Raw genomic sequence first — 16,646 nt, 5'->3', positions numbered from 1 at the left:
ATACAGTAGATGCTTTGATAATGTTTTTAATAGAATATTGAGTTAGACTTGTGGTCCCTAAACCCTAAGAATATTGTAGATAATTGCTTGCATTGTTGCTTTCAATATTGAGTCATAATGTGGTTTCTAAACCCTAAAAAAATATGAGGAAGTGGCTGCATTCTGTAATTGAGTCAGACTTGTAATGAATAAATAGTTTCATTCAATTGCTCTTTGAAATGCTGAGAATGGATTGCTTGTTGTTAGGTTCCCTAGTGATGGGCACTGTTGAACTAATAATACACCATGGGGGGAAAGGATTCAAAAGTGCAGTACATGAATGGGGATGTTTGGCATGTTGATATAGACCCTGATTTTCTTTCATACCCACACTTAGTGAAATTCATAAAGGAAGGGCAGTATGGAAAAATAGAGACACTATACTATAAAGCAGTGCATGAGCCAATGGAGAAACTAAGAGTTTTGTGGAATGATGCAACTGTGTTAGATCTCAATGCATTAGCAATTAGATTTAAGTCATGTGATATATATGTGGATCATGGAATAGATGATGCTGATTTAATTCCAAGTTACTTGTTACCTGGTGTGATGGGAATGATGAGGTTAATGAGGGATTATGAGGGAAACTACAATGATGGTGAAGGGAATGGTAAAGATGAAGGGGAAGAATATGATACTAATGAAGGAGGCAATGAAGGTGATGAAGAAGATAATGATTTTGGGGGTGAAGATAATGATTCTGAGTGTGAATATACAGATTCTCAGGGTGAGGACAATGAATATTCTGATGTTGAGAATGATATTGGAGGAGTTACACAAGAGGATGTTGCTGACATTAATGTGAACTTGCGGTATGAAGGGGAAGATGAGCCTACTGTTAAGGGAAAGGGAAAGGAGGTTAAGGGCAAGGTTAAGACTACCAAGGCTAAGGATAATGAAGCTAAGAAAACTGAGAAAGATGCATGCAGTGATGACTACTATTATGACTCAGCAGACCCACCCACTCAAGAGTCAGAAGAAGAAGTAGTTACACAACATATGACCCCTCCATCTAAGAAATTTAGCCCCTAAACCAAGACCAATGACTGGTAGGCCCAAGAAGAAAAGAACCAGAGAACCTACAGAACCCCGAGTTGGGAAAATTTCAAGGCAAGGACGAGTAATGACATGTTCTATTTGTAAACAAAAGGGACATCAAAAGAAAGTTTGTCCTGCAAATAATTCTATGCCATCCACTACTTCAGCCACAGTCACTGCCACTACCACTGCCTCTATTGCTTCCTCATAGTATATGCCAGCCACAGCCACTGCTTCAGCCACAGCCACTGCCTCTGTTGCTACAACTTCTGCTTATGCATCATCTACTAGGAGAAGTAAATTGCCTGTGAGGAGATCTGGTGGCTTTGGTGTATACATCAACCCAAATACTGGAACACAAATCTTAAATGTAAGTTAATGCATGGTTCTTAAATTCATGGTTATAAATAGCATGATTAATGTATTCACCTTTTTTTCATTTTGTAGCCTGGAAGAAAAGGACAACAAGTGCTATCAGTTGGAGGGAAAACAAGTGCGAAAGCTGCCAAGAAGAAACAGTAGTGGAAACTTGGAGTGAAACATGAATTTTTTTGTCTATGAAGTGTGGAAACTTGTATTGACTAACTTGTGAATGGCCTAATTTTTTGTAACTGGCTTATGGCATAGTATTTTGCAAACTGCCTGGGAATATTATGGCTTAATGGTTTTAACTCTGTAGACTGCCAGTGGCTTATTATGGCTTCTGTTTAACTCTTTAGGATTTAACACTATAAAATCAGTATTTAACTCTATAAAATCAGTATGGTTTATGCTGACATATTATGGCTTCTATTTAACATTTGAGTTGATGGCTTATGGTTAATGCTTTCACATTTCAGTTGATTATAGTTTCAGATTATGTCTTGATGTTTATCATTTGAGTTGATGGCTTTTTTGTAACTGGCTTGTGGCCTATGGTTAATGCTTTCACATTTGAGTTGATTATAGTTTCAGATTATGTCTTGATGTTTATCATTTGAGTTGATGGCTTTTATGAGTTGAGTTGATGTTTATCACTGGTTTCAGTTGTAAGCATTCATAAAGCATTGAACACAACCATTCAAAAACAAGTGAATAATATTGTAAGCATTCAAATACACTTGGAACACACCCATTCATAAACTAGTGAACCATTCATATCCATCTACAGAATACAACTAAGTCCAGAATTGCAGCTAAAATAACTACAACTCCAACACTACATAAACCTAACATTAAACCATACAATTGCAACTAAAACAACTAAAACTCCAACACATACAACTTTAACCATTTTTACAGTACCACTTTTCTTCGTGGCTTCTTCAATCCTCCCTAATCTGCTTTGGACCACCACAACTTCATCTCTTACACTTTCAACAATCCTTTTTAACTCCATTAAATCCATTTTGGTAGATTCATACTCCATAGCTCCCATTCCTTGCATCAAATCCTCAACATAAAGGAAAAATCCACATCCATTGCCCTGAAAACACACGCAACACCCTAATGCAAACTGAAAAAAGAATTAACAAACAACAAATATAAGAAATCTAACCTTCCAATTTTGACAGCCAAAAAATTTTCTTCCACTATCCCGAGCTGTGCATAATGGGGCTTTCAATCCACATTTACAGTACAAACATGGCTCATATTGAAAAGTATAATTGCGAGAAGGTATTTTTGGAGAACTTGAAGAAGACCTAGAATTCGAATAAGCCATTATAGACCTGGCATGCGACTAGGGTTTCTTCTTCATTGAGCTATTGCTGCCTCACCCTCTGGAGATTTCAAACACTGGATTTGGGTTATATACACGCTGGATAGGTAAGAAATACAAGGAGGAGTGATGTTAATGCCATGTCAACTGCCTTGTCATCGCTCCACCGGAAACAAGAAGGGAAAACCGGCTATGCAGTGAAATTGGAGACATTTGCGTTGTTAAGTGGGCTAATTGAACGTTTTTTAGGTTGGGTGGCCTGATTGCACTTATGCGTTACGTTCAATGGTCAATTTGACCCTTATTCCTTGTTTTTTTAATACTATTGACTCTATTACATTACAATTAGTATTTGTTCTATACTTTCTTTATATGTTGACTATTGCAGTCTAAATAGTCAATACCCCACCACTAGAGTTCGATCCTGTGACATTCCCTCAATAAGAGCCATTTAAAGTCTAAAGACAAAATTGAGTATTAGCTCATTTGAATATGTATTACTCATACAGTTAAATGTGCTTTTAATTTGGTATCCCGAGCATACCCTAACTTTAGGAGAAATTTCTAAGCTCGTACCATACTTAGACTAAGCCCCATCGCATCGGGTCAGCCTAATTAAAAGGCAAAGTGCTGGTCAGAATGTTATGCTGTGTAACCGTGTGCACCATGCAAGGTGCGCACGGTTTCAATTCATAATTTCTATATTGTAGATTCATAATTTCCATACTGTAGGTTCATAAAATCTATACTGTAGATTCATAATTTCTAAACTGTAGATTCATAATTTAAATATAGTAGATTCATAATTTAAATACAGTAGATTCATAATTTCTATACAGTAGATTCATAATTTCTATACTGCAGATTCATAATTTCTGTATTGTAGATTCATAATTTCTGTATTGTAGATTCATAATTTCTAAACTGTATAGTTATCAAATTATGAACATATAGTTCTGTGATTTGTGAATACAGTAGTTATCAAATTATGAACATATAGTTCTGTGATTTGTGAATACAGAGTTCAACAATTGAGAATATGAACATCGAAAATTATGAACATATAGTTCTGTGATTTGTGAATACAAAGTTCAACAATTGAGAATATGAACATAGAAAATTATGAACATATAGCTCTATAATTATGAACAGATATTTATAAAATTATGAACATATAGCTCTATCACATGTTCACAAATCTAATCACTACAAGAAATTTCACATTTAGTGACAACAGAAGTTGTCACCGAAACTATCAATTTTGGTCACTATTGAAATTAGTGACCAATTTTTGAAGTCGTCACCTGTCGTCACTATATCTTCCGTCACTATTGTAGTAGTAACGACTTTTGAAAAGTTGTCACAATTACTTAGTACTTTTGTGACAATATTTACTTACACTGAAAGTAGTATTTGAGTGATAACGATAGTTGTCACAATAAATGTATAATTTAAGACCAAATATGTTATTACAAAAAATTGATTTAGTGACAATTAAATTTGTTGCAATTAAATATTTTATTGTGACAACACTTTAGTCACAATAGCTGTACTTATTTGTGAGAATTGTTCTTGACGCAAAAATGATTATCAGTGACCAAAAGAGTTGTATCAATAATTACTTTGTTGTGACCATTACTTGGTCACAATTCTTTTTCCAAATAATACTAGCCAAATACACAAAATATAAAATTATTTATTTCAAAATCTTGTCATAATTAAATGTTTTAATTTAATTATTATTTGGAATAAAATAATTCATTCAACAAATGTTACTCATCAAATTAAAATATATATATATATATATATATATATATATATATATATATATATATATAAAGACATCAATGTCTAACAAATATACTTTGTAAGAAATGAATTCAAATAAAAATGTTTTAAAATAAAATGTCTTGATTATTCTTCAATTGAGGTAGTTTATGGAGATGCATTGCTTAGCATATTTTGAAGCCCTTGATTGCTTGCTAAGTGTGCAAAAAATTGTTTGATTTCAGCACCTTGTTTCTCTAAAGCTGCTTGTGCGATTTCTTTAAATTTTGCAATTTCTTCTTCTAAATTATTTTCACGCTTCTTTGAAGCTTCTATTTCTGCTTGAAAAGAATTTCTCTTCGACTTTTGAAGTTACCCCCTTAAAACATAAATCACGTGCATTGCTTAACTTTTTTTTTTTAAACCAAATCAAAATGCTCAACAAGTGGTAGAGGTGCAGCTCAAATCTTTTCTTTATTCTTCTCTCCCTCTTCCTGAAGTTTATCATGCAATTAAGATAAATATTAATAATTGAGTAAAAATTAATTTAAGGTCACAGCAGAAAATATATATACTTTTTTATATATATATGTAATATACGGTAGTTAATATATATATTATGTACTGCACATATCTATATTATATATTTTGTTTTATTTTTTTATTTATATATTTTTTATAAAAACAGGTAATAATATATAAATAAAAAAATAAAACAAAATATATAATATAGATATGTGCAGTACATAATATATATATATATATATATATATATATATATATATATATATATATATACACACACACACACACATATGTCATTCAATAATAATAAATTAAATAATTTTATATACAAAATAAATACGAAAGTATATATATGTGTAAGTAGAGAACATATAATAAACTAAGCATTACATTCATTTTTTTAGCATAATACATGTTCAATACTAAAAAATTATATATTTCAACTATTATGATATAATTTATCTTGATATGATTCAGACAACAAAAATCAACCAACCAAAATTAATTCATTAAAAAAAAAAAAAAAAAAAAAAAAAAAAACAAAGATGGGCAAAGTAAGATAAAGGACAACCACTTACTTGAAACAAATTCTTCCCAAATCTTTTTAATCTTTTAATAATGCTCTAAGTTCTCCACCGATCTTTAGGCCTGCGTAGATTGTTTCAACTCTTGAGAAGAATAGGAGAAGAATTTCTTCTTCTTTTTATTTTTTAGAATTTCAAAAATGAAGAGATGGGAAGAAGAGAGGAATTTTTTTTTCTTTTGCTAGTAGAATTGGCCAAGGTAGAAAAAAAAGAAGGAAGAGAATATCTATATTGATCATCATCCAACCCCCAATCCGTTATGATGTGCATCCGGATGCCAAAACGACGTCGTTTTATTAAAAAACGCGCCAGCAACAACATTATATTGTTCATTCATTCTGGAAGTTTAGTTCATAGATTATGGAATTATAGTTCATTGATTATGGAATTATAGTTCATCGATTATGGAATTGTAGTTCATCGATTCTGAAATTTTAGTTTATAGATTATGGAATTTTAGGGGGGTGTATTCAATCCAGACTTTTAAAGAGTTTTAATGACTTTTAACGACTTTCAAAGTTTGGTGGTATTCAATTTAGACTTTTAAAGACTCTTTAAAAGTCTACCTGTATTCGATTCATACTTTTCAGAAGTCTTTAAAAGTATACAGGTATTCGTTTCAGACTTTTATTGAGTCTTTAAAAGTCTACTGGTATTCAAATATTTATCAACTTTCATAGACTTTATCATAATAGGATTTCTGTAGACTTTTTCTTCATTAATATAAATAGATGAAATCCGACCCTCCAACCTCAAACTTTTCAATTTTCTCTACAGACTTTTTTTCCTCTATCAACCAGACAACTTTTTCATCAAATTGTCGGTACGTGTATACGTTGTAATTTTTTTTTTTTATATATTTATGCAACTTTGTTTGCTGCGAACAGCAGCAAGAATTTCTTGCTGCTGTTCGCAGCAAGCAAATTTGCTTGCTGCGTGTTCGCAGCAGCAAACATGCTGCGAGCAGCAGCAGGGGGCTGCTGTTCGCAGCAGATTTTACGCTTATCTGCTGCGAACAGCAGCATCTCTGCTGCTGTTCGCAGCATAAATATTCTATAATTTTTTTGTAATGAATTGAATTAATATACTCAAATTTTTACAATTTTTTTTATAATTAATATAATTTTATGTTATTATATGTTCATTAATTATTAATATTTGTATTTGTGTTAAGTTGAATTATTTGAGGTTCTTATTTATTTGATAGTAATGGGGGATCAAGAAAGGAGTAAAGGTAAAAGTAAAGTTAATGGAAATTATGCATTATGGGCACCTGAGGAGAGTAATGAGTTGTTACAACTTATGGTTGATGCGATAAAAAATGGATGGCGTGATAGTAGTGGGGGTTTAAGCAAGTTAACTGTGGAGAAGAGGATACTTCCGGCTCTTAATGAAAAGCTTGGTTGTCAAAGATCGTATGCACAATACCAAAGCAGATTGAAATGGTTCAAGCATCGTTTTAACAATTTTTCTGAGCTTATGCGTCATAATTCTGGATTTGGTTGGGATCCAATCACAAAGAGGTTTACTGCTAGCGATGAGGTGTGGGAAGATTATTTTAAGGTGAGATTTTTATATCGTTTAATTAACATAGATGTTTCTTAAATTTTATATTTTAAATAATTTATTAACTATTTTATTTTCCTTTTCTAGTCTCATCCTACTCATAAAAATCTACGGACAGATACGATTGCTGACTATGACGATTTAGCATTTGTATTTGGAAGTAGTACTGCTGTAGGAAAAAACTCTATCGGATTGGGTGATGAAACTGATGCAAGAATCTATAGTGTTGAAGAAGATAATCAGTGTAGAATTGATCAACTACACTTTGATTTTGCTAACGATGGTACACAAAATGATATACAAGTAGATTCTCAAGATCCACGATTATCACAATATACTTCATCAGCACCTCAAGAGATAAATGTGGAAGCAACTTCAACAAAGTATTATAAGAGAAAAAGGAATAGAACTGAATATGAAGGAAATAGTAGTTCAACAGAGGAAACAAATCGATCTAATGTGTTAGATAAATTATCTAATACTCTTGATTCGATTGCGGCTGATATCCATATTTTGGTGCAAAAAAGGGTAAAAGAAAGTGGTTGTTGGGATGCTATTAAGGAACTCCCTGACTTGGATAGTGATACTTGTTTCAAGGTTTTGGAATGGCTGAACACCAAATCAAAGAAAGATACATTTATAAATATGTCACCCCAAGATCGCTATAAGTAGATAATGTTCAAATTGTCCAAATGAGAGTTCATAGTATTATTATTATTAGTACTATTATTAGTTTCATAAATTTTGTTCCATGCATTAACAATATTTGTGTTGGATTTTTTACATGAAGTTTGATAGAATTATTGTTAGTATTACTATTTTTTTTTTACTATAAATTCTTTTCTTTACTTTTTTTTTTAAAAAAAAAATATTTTTTATTGTTTCATATAAATACTTTTGTTTGTAGGTACTATTTAATACCATTTAGGTGATTGATATATAATGTCAAGCTCTAGTATTGATAGCAATGACGACTTTGAGATGGTTGATGTGGAGGAAGAACAAGTAGATGAAGAAATTGAAGAAGTAGAGTTTTATGAAATCATTCAACGTTTATCGGAAATAATTTCTATGATTATACAAGTATTAAAAGAGGTTATTATTGATAATAATGGTGAACGAATTGAACATCCACTAGCTCGACGACCGATTACTTCACGTGGATACACTTACATACAAAACGTATTGGCTGAAGATTCTGATAACTTTCGGCAAGTATACAGAATGTATCCAAATGTGTTTTTAAAGTTATGTCATATTATAAGAGAGAAAACACTTCTAAAGGATACAAGATACATTACTGTTGAAGAAATGGTTGTAACATTTTTACTAACAGTTGGCCAGAACTCTAGATATTGCCATACTCGTGAAACATTTTATCGGTCACACTTTGCTACAAGTAAGAATTTTAACAAAGTTTTAAAGGCTCTTAACACAATAGCACCTGAGATGATGGTCAAACCTAGTTTCACAGTGCCTACACGAATAAGAGAAAGTACAAGATTTTACCCATACTTTAAGGTAAGCAATAAATCACCCTATTTGATTAATTATTGTTCTATTTTTTATGCGTGTCATAGATATTCTTATAAATGTGAATATGAAATCATATTTATGTGTTGAATTTACTTTAGGATTGTGTTGGAGCTATTGATGGCACACATATTCCAGCAATGGTAACTGGGCGTGATGTAAGCAGTTATCGTAATCGTCATGGAATAATTTCACAAAATGTATTGGCTGCTTGTAACTTTGATTTAGAATTCATATATGTTCTTAGCGGGTGGGAGGGTTCAGCACATGATTCAAAATTGCTAAGTGACAGTTTATCAAGGAGGAATGGCCTTAAAGTACCACAAGGTCAGTTTAGTTTAGTTTTTTTTTTTTTTAAATAATATTAAATAACTTTACATATTGGATAATTAATATTTTAAATGTGTGTAGGTAAATACTTTTTAGTGGATTGTGGATTTCCAAACCGACAGCAATTTTTAGCTCCATATCGAGGTGTACGTTATCATCTTCAAGATTTTTTCGGACAAGGTCGTGACCCTGAAAATGATGTTGAGTTATTCAATCTACGACATTCTTCTTTGAGGAATGTAATTGAGAGGATATTTGGTATATTCAAATCGAGATTTACGATCTTCAAGTTAGCACCTCCATTCCCTTATAAGACTCAAGCAGAACTTGTACTAGCTTGTGCCGGGCTTCATAATTTTCTTCGCAAGGAGTGTCGTAGCGATGAGTTTCCAATTGAGCTAAATGATGATGAATCTCCTTCACCTTTACCGACGAATGATGTAGATAATTTTGAACATCTGTTTGAAATTCAAGAGCAACAACGAGAGCATGCCAATGAATGGAGGGCTAAAATAGCTTTGGATATGTGGAGAGACACCCAACAAGGTGAAAACAATTCCAATCAAAGATAATTGTACTAACAAGATGAATATTTTAATTTGTACTTTTTGATTTTAGACATTTTGATAATTATATTACTCAATATTAGTTGTTTCATTAGTACAAGAAATATTTTTGTTGGTTATATTTAGTGAAAATAGATTATATTAATTGATTAATCTATTTTCTTTATGTATAATATAATCTATTTTTGTGACAATCAATATTTATTTTTTATTTTTTTGCAATGCATTAATTTATTTATGGTTTATATAAATATATTTTTGTAAGAAAATTATAAATATAATGTATTAGTAGAAGTTATGGAATGTTTGTAAGGGTGTATTCAATTTAGAATTTTAATGACTTTTGTAGACTTTTTAATATGAAAAAGTTTTTAAAAGTCTATAAATGTTTGTCTTATGGATTTTTAAAGACTCTTACAAAGTTGATGAAAGTTTAAAAGATTCTAGGAAAGTCTACGAAATCTCTACAAAAGTCATTTAAAATCCATCACTTTAAAAGTCTTTGAAACTCTTTAAAAGTCTTGATTGAATACACCCCCCTTAGTTCATTCATTCTAGAATTTTTGTTCATAGGTTAGATTATGGAATTATAGTTTATCGATTATGGAATTATAGTTTATCGATTATGGAATTTTAGTTCATATGTTGTTGCTGGGAATCGAACCTGATTTTTTTTTTTTAAGGGCAGACACGCGTTTTATTAAAACGACGTCGTTTTTGCATCCGTATGCACCATGCATGGTGCATACGAATGCACAGCATAATTTGCCATCCAACCCTAGTCAACTTAGTAATTAATTGAAAGAATAATTTTAGTTAATTACCTAAAAATTTCTATCATATAAAAGCAAACAATATATATCTATTAAAGGTAATTACAACCAAAATATATAACAAGTGAAATTTTTCCTCTCGCCCTTTCGCGAGTTTCTCCCTCTCCGCTTTTTGTGAGCCGTTTCGCCTTTTTTTCTCTTATGGATTCCGACAGCACTATGAGATCGATGGCAACGTTGACTATTGCTGATCTAGAAGATGATGAAGACATTCAGCAAGTTGGCAATATTGTTTTGAATCATCCCGAGGAAGTTAACGAGTTTTTTGCGGTTGGTCGCCTTGTGACCAATAAACCCATAAAATTCGTGTTTTTCAGAGATACTATGGCAGCGTTGTGGTGCCCAGTGATGGGCGTGAACGTTAAAGAGCTCCAACCAAGAAGGTATCTTTTTCGTTTTTATCATGAAAGCGATATATCACGGATTGTTGATGATGGACCCTGGACGTTTGAGCAAAGCCTTCTAATACTCAAACGTATCTCTCCAAGCGAAGATCCGGAACAAGTCCCGCTGGAGTCTGCTGAGTTTTGGATTCAAGTCCATGGCTTACCGTCCGGATTTCGATCTGAAGCGGTCTTACAGGCCATTGGTAATTATATCGGTCGTGTAACCACAATGGATGAATGAAACTTCGATGGATCTATGCGTACTTTTTTCCGCATCCGAGTTGAGTTTGAAGTCTCTAAACCTCTGAGAAAAGGTACGCGTCTAAAGAAGGACAATGGTGAATGGATCAAAGTTGAATTCCGTTATGAACGGCTTCCCACTTTCTGCTTTATTTGTGGGTTGATCGGTCATGGCGATAAGCATTGTTCGAAACGGGTGCAAGGTTGGTCGGGTAATATTGAGAAGCCCTACGGGCCAGAGCTTCGTGCAGGCAGTAGGAGGAATGCGCCGTCAGCTGGAGAGAAATGGGTACCGCCGGAATCTCACGCGGAGCGTAGTCAGTGGAAGTCGCCGGCGATGAGTACGGATTTAGATATGAAAGGTAAGACATCGCATGATTTGGTTAATGATTCTATTACCATACTGACGCATGGCAATCAAGCAGATTTTGGGCATGGTAATGTCTCTACAAGTAAGGAAAGTTTGGTCAATAATGATGTTACAACATCTCACGTGAGTGTGAAGAATACAATAACCGTTATGGAGCAAAAAAGACGTCGTACTGATTCTGCTTCTCACGATCAAACAGTTGGCAGTAGTCCTATGGAAGTTGAAGGCTCTAGTTCAAAAAACTTGTTATTGGCCGGAACTGGTATCGACCAGTTCCGCCCATCTCAATGACCTCCCTATGTTGGAACTGTCGAGGGCTTGGCGACCCACGTACAGTTCGTGAAATTTTGGCCTTAGAGTCTAAGGTCAAGCCACATTTTATTTTTTTAATGGAGACTAAGGTGCGCCGTGAACATGCTGAGCAGTTGAAAATGAAACTTAATTACGATGGTCTTTTTTACGTTGATGGAGGAGGAGTTCGAGGAGGTCTTGCTTTATTATGGCGAGATAGAGGAGTAGCTAATCTTATAAGCTACTCGAAAAACCATATAGATATCCAAGTGAATCTGCCCGGTAGTGAACCTTGGAGACTTACATATTATTATGGCTTCCCGGAGCGTAATCGTCGCCAACAATCTTGGAATTTGCTTCGGTCTCTTAAACAGAAGTCCGACCTGCCGTGGTTGGTTGCTGGAGACTTCAATGACCTTGCATCCCCTGATGAGAAACGTGGCCTACATCCACATCCCCCAGCTCTCATTGAAGGCTTTAACCAGATGTTAGACGATTGTGGTTTGTTTGACCTCGGTATGAGGGGTAGGAAGTTCACCTGGGAAAAAGGTAGAGGAACCGAAAACTGGCTGGAGGAGCGTCTTGACAGGGCGGTGGCTGGAGCTGACTGGTGCAGTATGTTCCCTAATGTATCAGTGCGTAACCATGACACTATAACTTCTGATCATACTGCCATTCATATTGAAATTTTTGGCCCTCGCATGGTTAAGCAAAGACGTGATTTTCTCTTTGAGAACGCTTGGTTGAAGGAGGCAGGTTGCAAACAAGTGGTTTTGGAGTCCTGGAATTTTTCTCGGGGTGATACAGTGCCGTGTCGACTCTCTCATTGTGGAATCTCTCTTCGTACATGGGGAGGAAATTTCGCAAAAAGAACAGAGAAGGAGATATCTCATATCCAGGCAAGACTGAACATGCTCCGTAGCAGAATTGATGGGGCTTCTCTTCTAGAGGTACGTGAATTGGATGGCAGACTACGAGATTTGAACGATCAATTGAACATCTACTGGCGTCAAAGAGCAAAACAACATTGGTTGATTGGAGGGGATAGAAATACTAAATATTTCCACCTATATGCCTCTGCCAGAAGAAGGAAAAATCTCATTTTGAAGCTCCAGGATGAATCGCAAAGTTGGGTGGATGGGGATCAACTTTTGCCTCTTGCCACTAGATATTTCCAGAATATTTTCACCTCTAAAGGGGTGGACTTTGGCAGCAATCTGGACGGGTTCAATGCTACAATTTCATTAGAGGATAATCAACGTCTCTTGAGACCGTTTCAATCAGATGATGTCCGAGAAGCTTTATTCTCTATGGCTCCAGATAAGTCCCCGGGACCTGACGGATTTAGCCCGGCATTCTTCCAGCATTTTTGGAATGAGATAGGGGAGGATGTCTCACGATTCGTACTGGATTGTATCTCTGCTGACGAATTTCTGATTGGGTTTAATGATGCAATTATTACGTTGATTCCAAAAAAATCAACTCCCACATCTATGGTGGACTTACGCCCAATTGCATTATGCAATGTTTTGTATAAGATTCTCTCCAAAATGTTGGCAAACAGACTCAAGGAAGTACTTGACAAGGTAATTTCTATATCTCAAAGTGCTTTCCTTCCCGGTCGCTTGATTACAGATAATGTACTAATTGCTTCTGAGGTAATTCACTACTTAAACCGGAAGAGGCAAGGTAATCATGGCTGGTGTGCATTGAAGTTGGATATGGCAAAGGCGTACGATAAAATGGAATGGACATTTCTACGGGAGATGATGTCTCGTATGGGTTTTGACCAACGTTGGATTAATCTAATTCTCCGGTGTGTGAATACATCAAGGTACAAAGTGAATGTTAACGGTGATCTTTCGGATTTTATTATACCTACTTGTGGGCTGCGTCAGGGGGACCCATTGTCCCCATATCTTTTTATTCTTTGTGCCGAGGCTTTGTCTCACTTGATCTCCAGAGCTGTAACTAGAGGAATGGTGTCACCGTGTATAGTGGCTAGAGGAGTTCCCGGACTATCACATTTGTTCTTTGCAGATGATAGTCTGCTTTTTCTGAAAGCTACGGTGCAGGAAGCGGCGGCTATAAAGGGGTGCCTGATTAGTTATGAGCGGATGTCAGGTCAGTCTGTAAACTTTAATAAATCATGTATAGTGTTCAGTCGCAATACAGCTGCAAATCTAAGGATAGCAGTGGCTGGAACATTAAATGTGATTCAATCAGACAATATTGGCAAGTATCTTGGTTTGCCAATGGGAGTGGGAAGAAATAAGAAAGAAGTGTTTAGCTATATTGAGGCAAAATTAATCCATCGGTTGAGTGGTTGGAACAAGAAGATATTATCAAAAGCGAGTAAGGAGATTTTACTGAAAAGTGTGGCTCAAGCGCTTCCCACTTATTCAATGAGTATATATTTTCTACCGGTTACACTCTGTGAGCGGATTGAAAGAATTATGAACAAGTTTTGGTGGACAAACACTGGTAACAGTGGCGGTGGTATAAGGTGGATGGCGTGGCAACGTATGTGCTCTCCAAAGTCGCTTGGTGGGATTGGCTTCAAGAATTTGAGCAGATTTAATATAGCTTTGTTAGCTAAGCAGGGGTGGAGATTATTGACACAACCACATTCCTTGGCTGCTCGTCTATATAAAGCAAGGTACTACCCGCATTCCGGTTTTTTAGAAGCTAGTATTGGTGCTAATCCCTCTTATTGTTGGAGATCGATACTTGCGGGACAGCAGTTGTTGAAGCAGGGAAGTTATAAGCGGATTGGCAATGGAAGAGATACTAATGTTTGGAACCAACCTTGGCTACCTAATCAGGAGGATCCATTTATTCGGTCTCCAATTCTAAATAATGATGTCAACATGAAGGTTTGCTCCTTAATTGATTCTGCTACCCAAGATTGGAACACACAGCTGGTTATTAATATGTTTGAGCAAAGGGACGCTGAGTTAATTCTCAAAATTCCTGTGGCTACTGAATTTGACGATACATGGTGTTGGAGGGGAGACATAAGGGGTTTGTACTCGGTTAAAAATGGTTATCGCATGTTAACTCCTTTGCATGGTCAGGAAGGTACGGATTCTGCAGTTTGGCGCAATCTTTGGCGGCTGAAAATTCCTCCAAATATAAAGAATTTTGTGTGGCGTATCTTGCATGGTGTACTCCCTACGATGATGGCCATTAATAGTCGGGGAGTGGAGGTTGATGTTAGTTGTGTACTGTGCAGACTCCAACCGGAAACTATACGCCATTTATGTTGTGAGTGTACTGTTCTTGTTCCTTTGTGGTATGATTTAGTGAACACACCCCTCCCAAACATGGATGATGAATTTTCTGCTTGGTTATGTAAATGTCTTATCCATGATGATAAGCTGAAGGTTCTAAAATCTATTGCATTCTGGTGGTGCGTATGGCATGAAAGAAATGAGGTGGTTTGGAGACAGAAAGTTTGGCAGCCTGCACTTATTCGGTTAGCGCATCAGCGTACTATGAATGATTGGAATTTGATGAAGGAAATGGTTACTGGTAGCAATACTCATTCCTCTAACATTGTGGCAGTACATGGACCTACAGAAAATACGGTTAGAGTGTATGTGGATGCTGCTGTCTTCCCGGTAACGCATGAAGCTTGCTTTGGCGTGTTTCTTCAATCTGCAGATGGGGAGTACATTGCGGCTAAAAACGGCCCTATTCAGTGCATGGATGATATTCATTTAGCTGAAGCAGTTGCAGTGAAGGAGGCATTGTCATGGGTCAAAGAGAAGGGTTTCATGCATGCTAAGGTTTATTCGGATTGTGAGAATATTTGTAATTTGGTTAAGGTTTCTCTACCGGATTGTACGTATGCAGGTTGTGTTCTCGAGGAATGCCGATTACTTCAACGACACTTTACTAATGTGTCTATTCAGTTTATCTCTAGATCAGTGAATAAAGTTGCCCATGCTTTAGCTAGGGCGGCTCGTTCTCAATCTGGTCTCATTGTTTGGACTTCTTCTATTCCGAGTTGTATTGAACATCTGATTTAATGCAGTGTTTCTTTTGATTTTCAAAAAAAAACAACCAAAATATATATTTATTTATATATCTAATATTATCCTACCTTATATATATATATACTACACACCATAGACACACGTATATATATATGTAGTTAACTATTCTTCCCAATATATATATATATTACTTACATACAAATAATATATGTACTACTAGACCTGACAATTATGGACACGACCCGTTAACACGATACGAAACCGGACACGAAAATAACGGGTTAGTGTTTAGCCTTAACATGTCCGGGGTCGTTAACGGGTTGACCCGTTAAGGACCCGTTATGTTTCGTGTCTTAACGGGTCAACTTGTTAAACCTATTAAGAACCTGTTTAACCCGTTAACACGAACCCGTTTATCAAACCTGTTTATAACCCGCTAAGAATCATTTTTGTCATTATGTAAGAACCATTGTCATTATTGAGATTACAAAAGATATTATGAACATGACTAAGGATGAATTTATTACATTAGGCCAAGATCATACACCAATTATTGTTGTTCAAGTGTTCAACAATTTGAAATTTGAATTTTGATTGTGTTCAATTTTATTCTAAAAACTTGTATGGACTCCTTTAATTATGATTTTTGAAAGTTATTTTATCATGTTATGAATTCAATACTTTTTAGTTTGTTTGATGAATTGAACGGTAGGTTTTATTTTTTATTTTTTATTTTATAGAACTTTAAATTTTAGTTTTCTTAAATATATTAATAGAAATAACAGGTTTAAACGGATTTCGTGTCGTATCGTGTCGACACGACTTGAAACCTGTTAACAAAACGTGTCTATCGTGTAAACCCGCTTAACCCGTTAAAA

General features: G+C 35.1%; 4 protein-coding genes across 4 annotated transcripts in view; 3 read left to right on the top strand and 1 right to left on the bottom strand.

The window, feature by feature from the left end:
- LOC109177353 (50S ribosomal protein L18-like) overlaps positions 1–13,902 on the bottom strand; it is a 37,901-nt gene extending 23,999 nt beyond the window's left edge. The window contains exons 1-2 of the mRNA XM_019326693.1: positions 13,892–13,902; positions 12,398–12,402 (exon numbers count right to left, since the gene is read on the bottom strand). The gene's annotated coding sequence lies outside the window, so the exon portion shown is untranslated. The remainder of the gene's footprint in view (positions 1–12,397; positions 12,403–13,891) is intronic.
- LOC109177270 (uncharacterized protein At2g29880-like) lies at positions 6,862–7,890 on the top strand. The gene is made up of 2 exons (XM_019326581.1): positions 6,862–7,215; positions 7,306–7,890. Exons 1-2 carry the CDS (start codon positions 6,862–6,864, stop codon positions 7,888–7,890), a joined length of 939 nt encoding a protein of 312 aa, XP_019182126.1.
- Positions 8,161–9,653, top strand: LOC109177268. The gene is made up of 3 exons (XM_019326580.1): positions 8,161–8,739; positions 8,853–9,078; positions 9,163–9,653. Exons 1-3 carry the CDS (start codon positions 8,161–8,163, stop codon positions 9,651–9,653), a joined length of 1,296 nt encoding a protein of 431 aa, XP_019182125.1.
- Positions 11,866–15,801, top strand: LOC109177267. The gene has a single exon (XM_019326579.1). It carries the CDS (start codon positions 11,866–11,868, stop codon positions 15,799–15,801), a length of 3,936 nt encoding a protein of 1,311 aa, XP_019182124.1.
- The last annotated feature ends 845 nt before the right edge of the window (positions 15,802–16,646 follow it).

The sequence above is a fragment of the Ipomoea nil genome, unplaced genomic scaffold (genome assembly GCF_001879475.1).
Source record: "Ipomoea nil cultivar Tokyo-kokei standard unplaced genomic scaffold, Asagao_1.1 scaffold0804, whole genome shotgun sequence".
NCBI classification, from domain to species: Eukaryota; Viridiplantae; Streptophyta; class Magnoliopsida; order Solanales; family Convolvulaceae; genus Ipomoea; species Ipomoea nil.
Note: the sequence above shows the minus strand (reverse complement) of the source record. Positions and strands in the feature narration are given on the sequence as shown.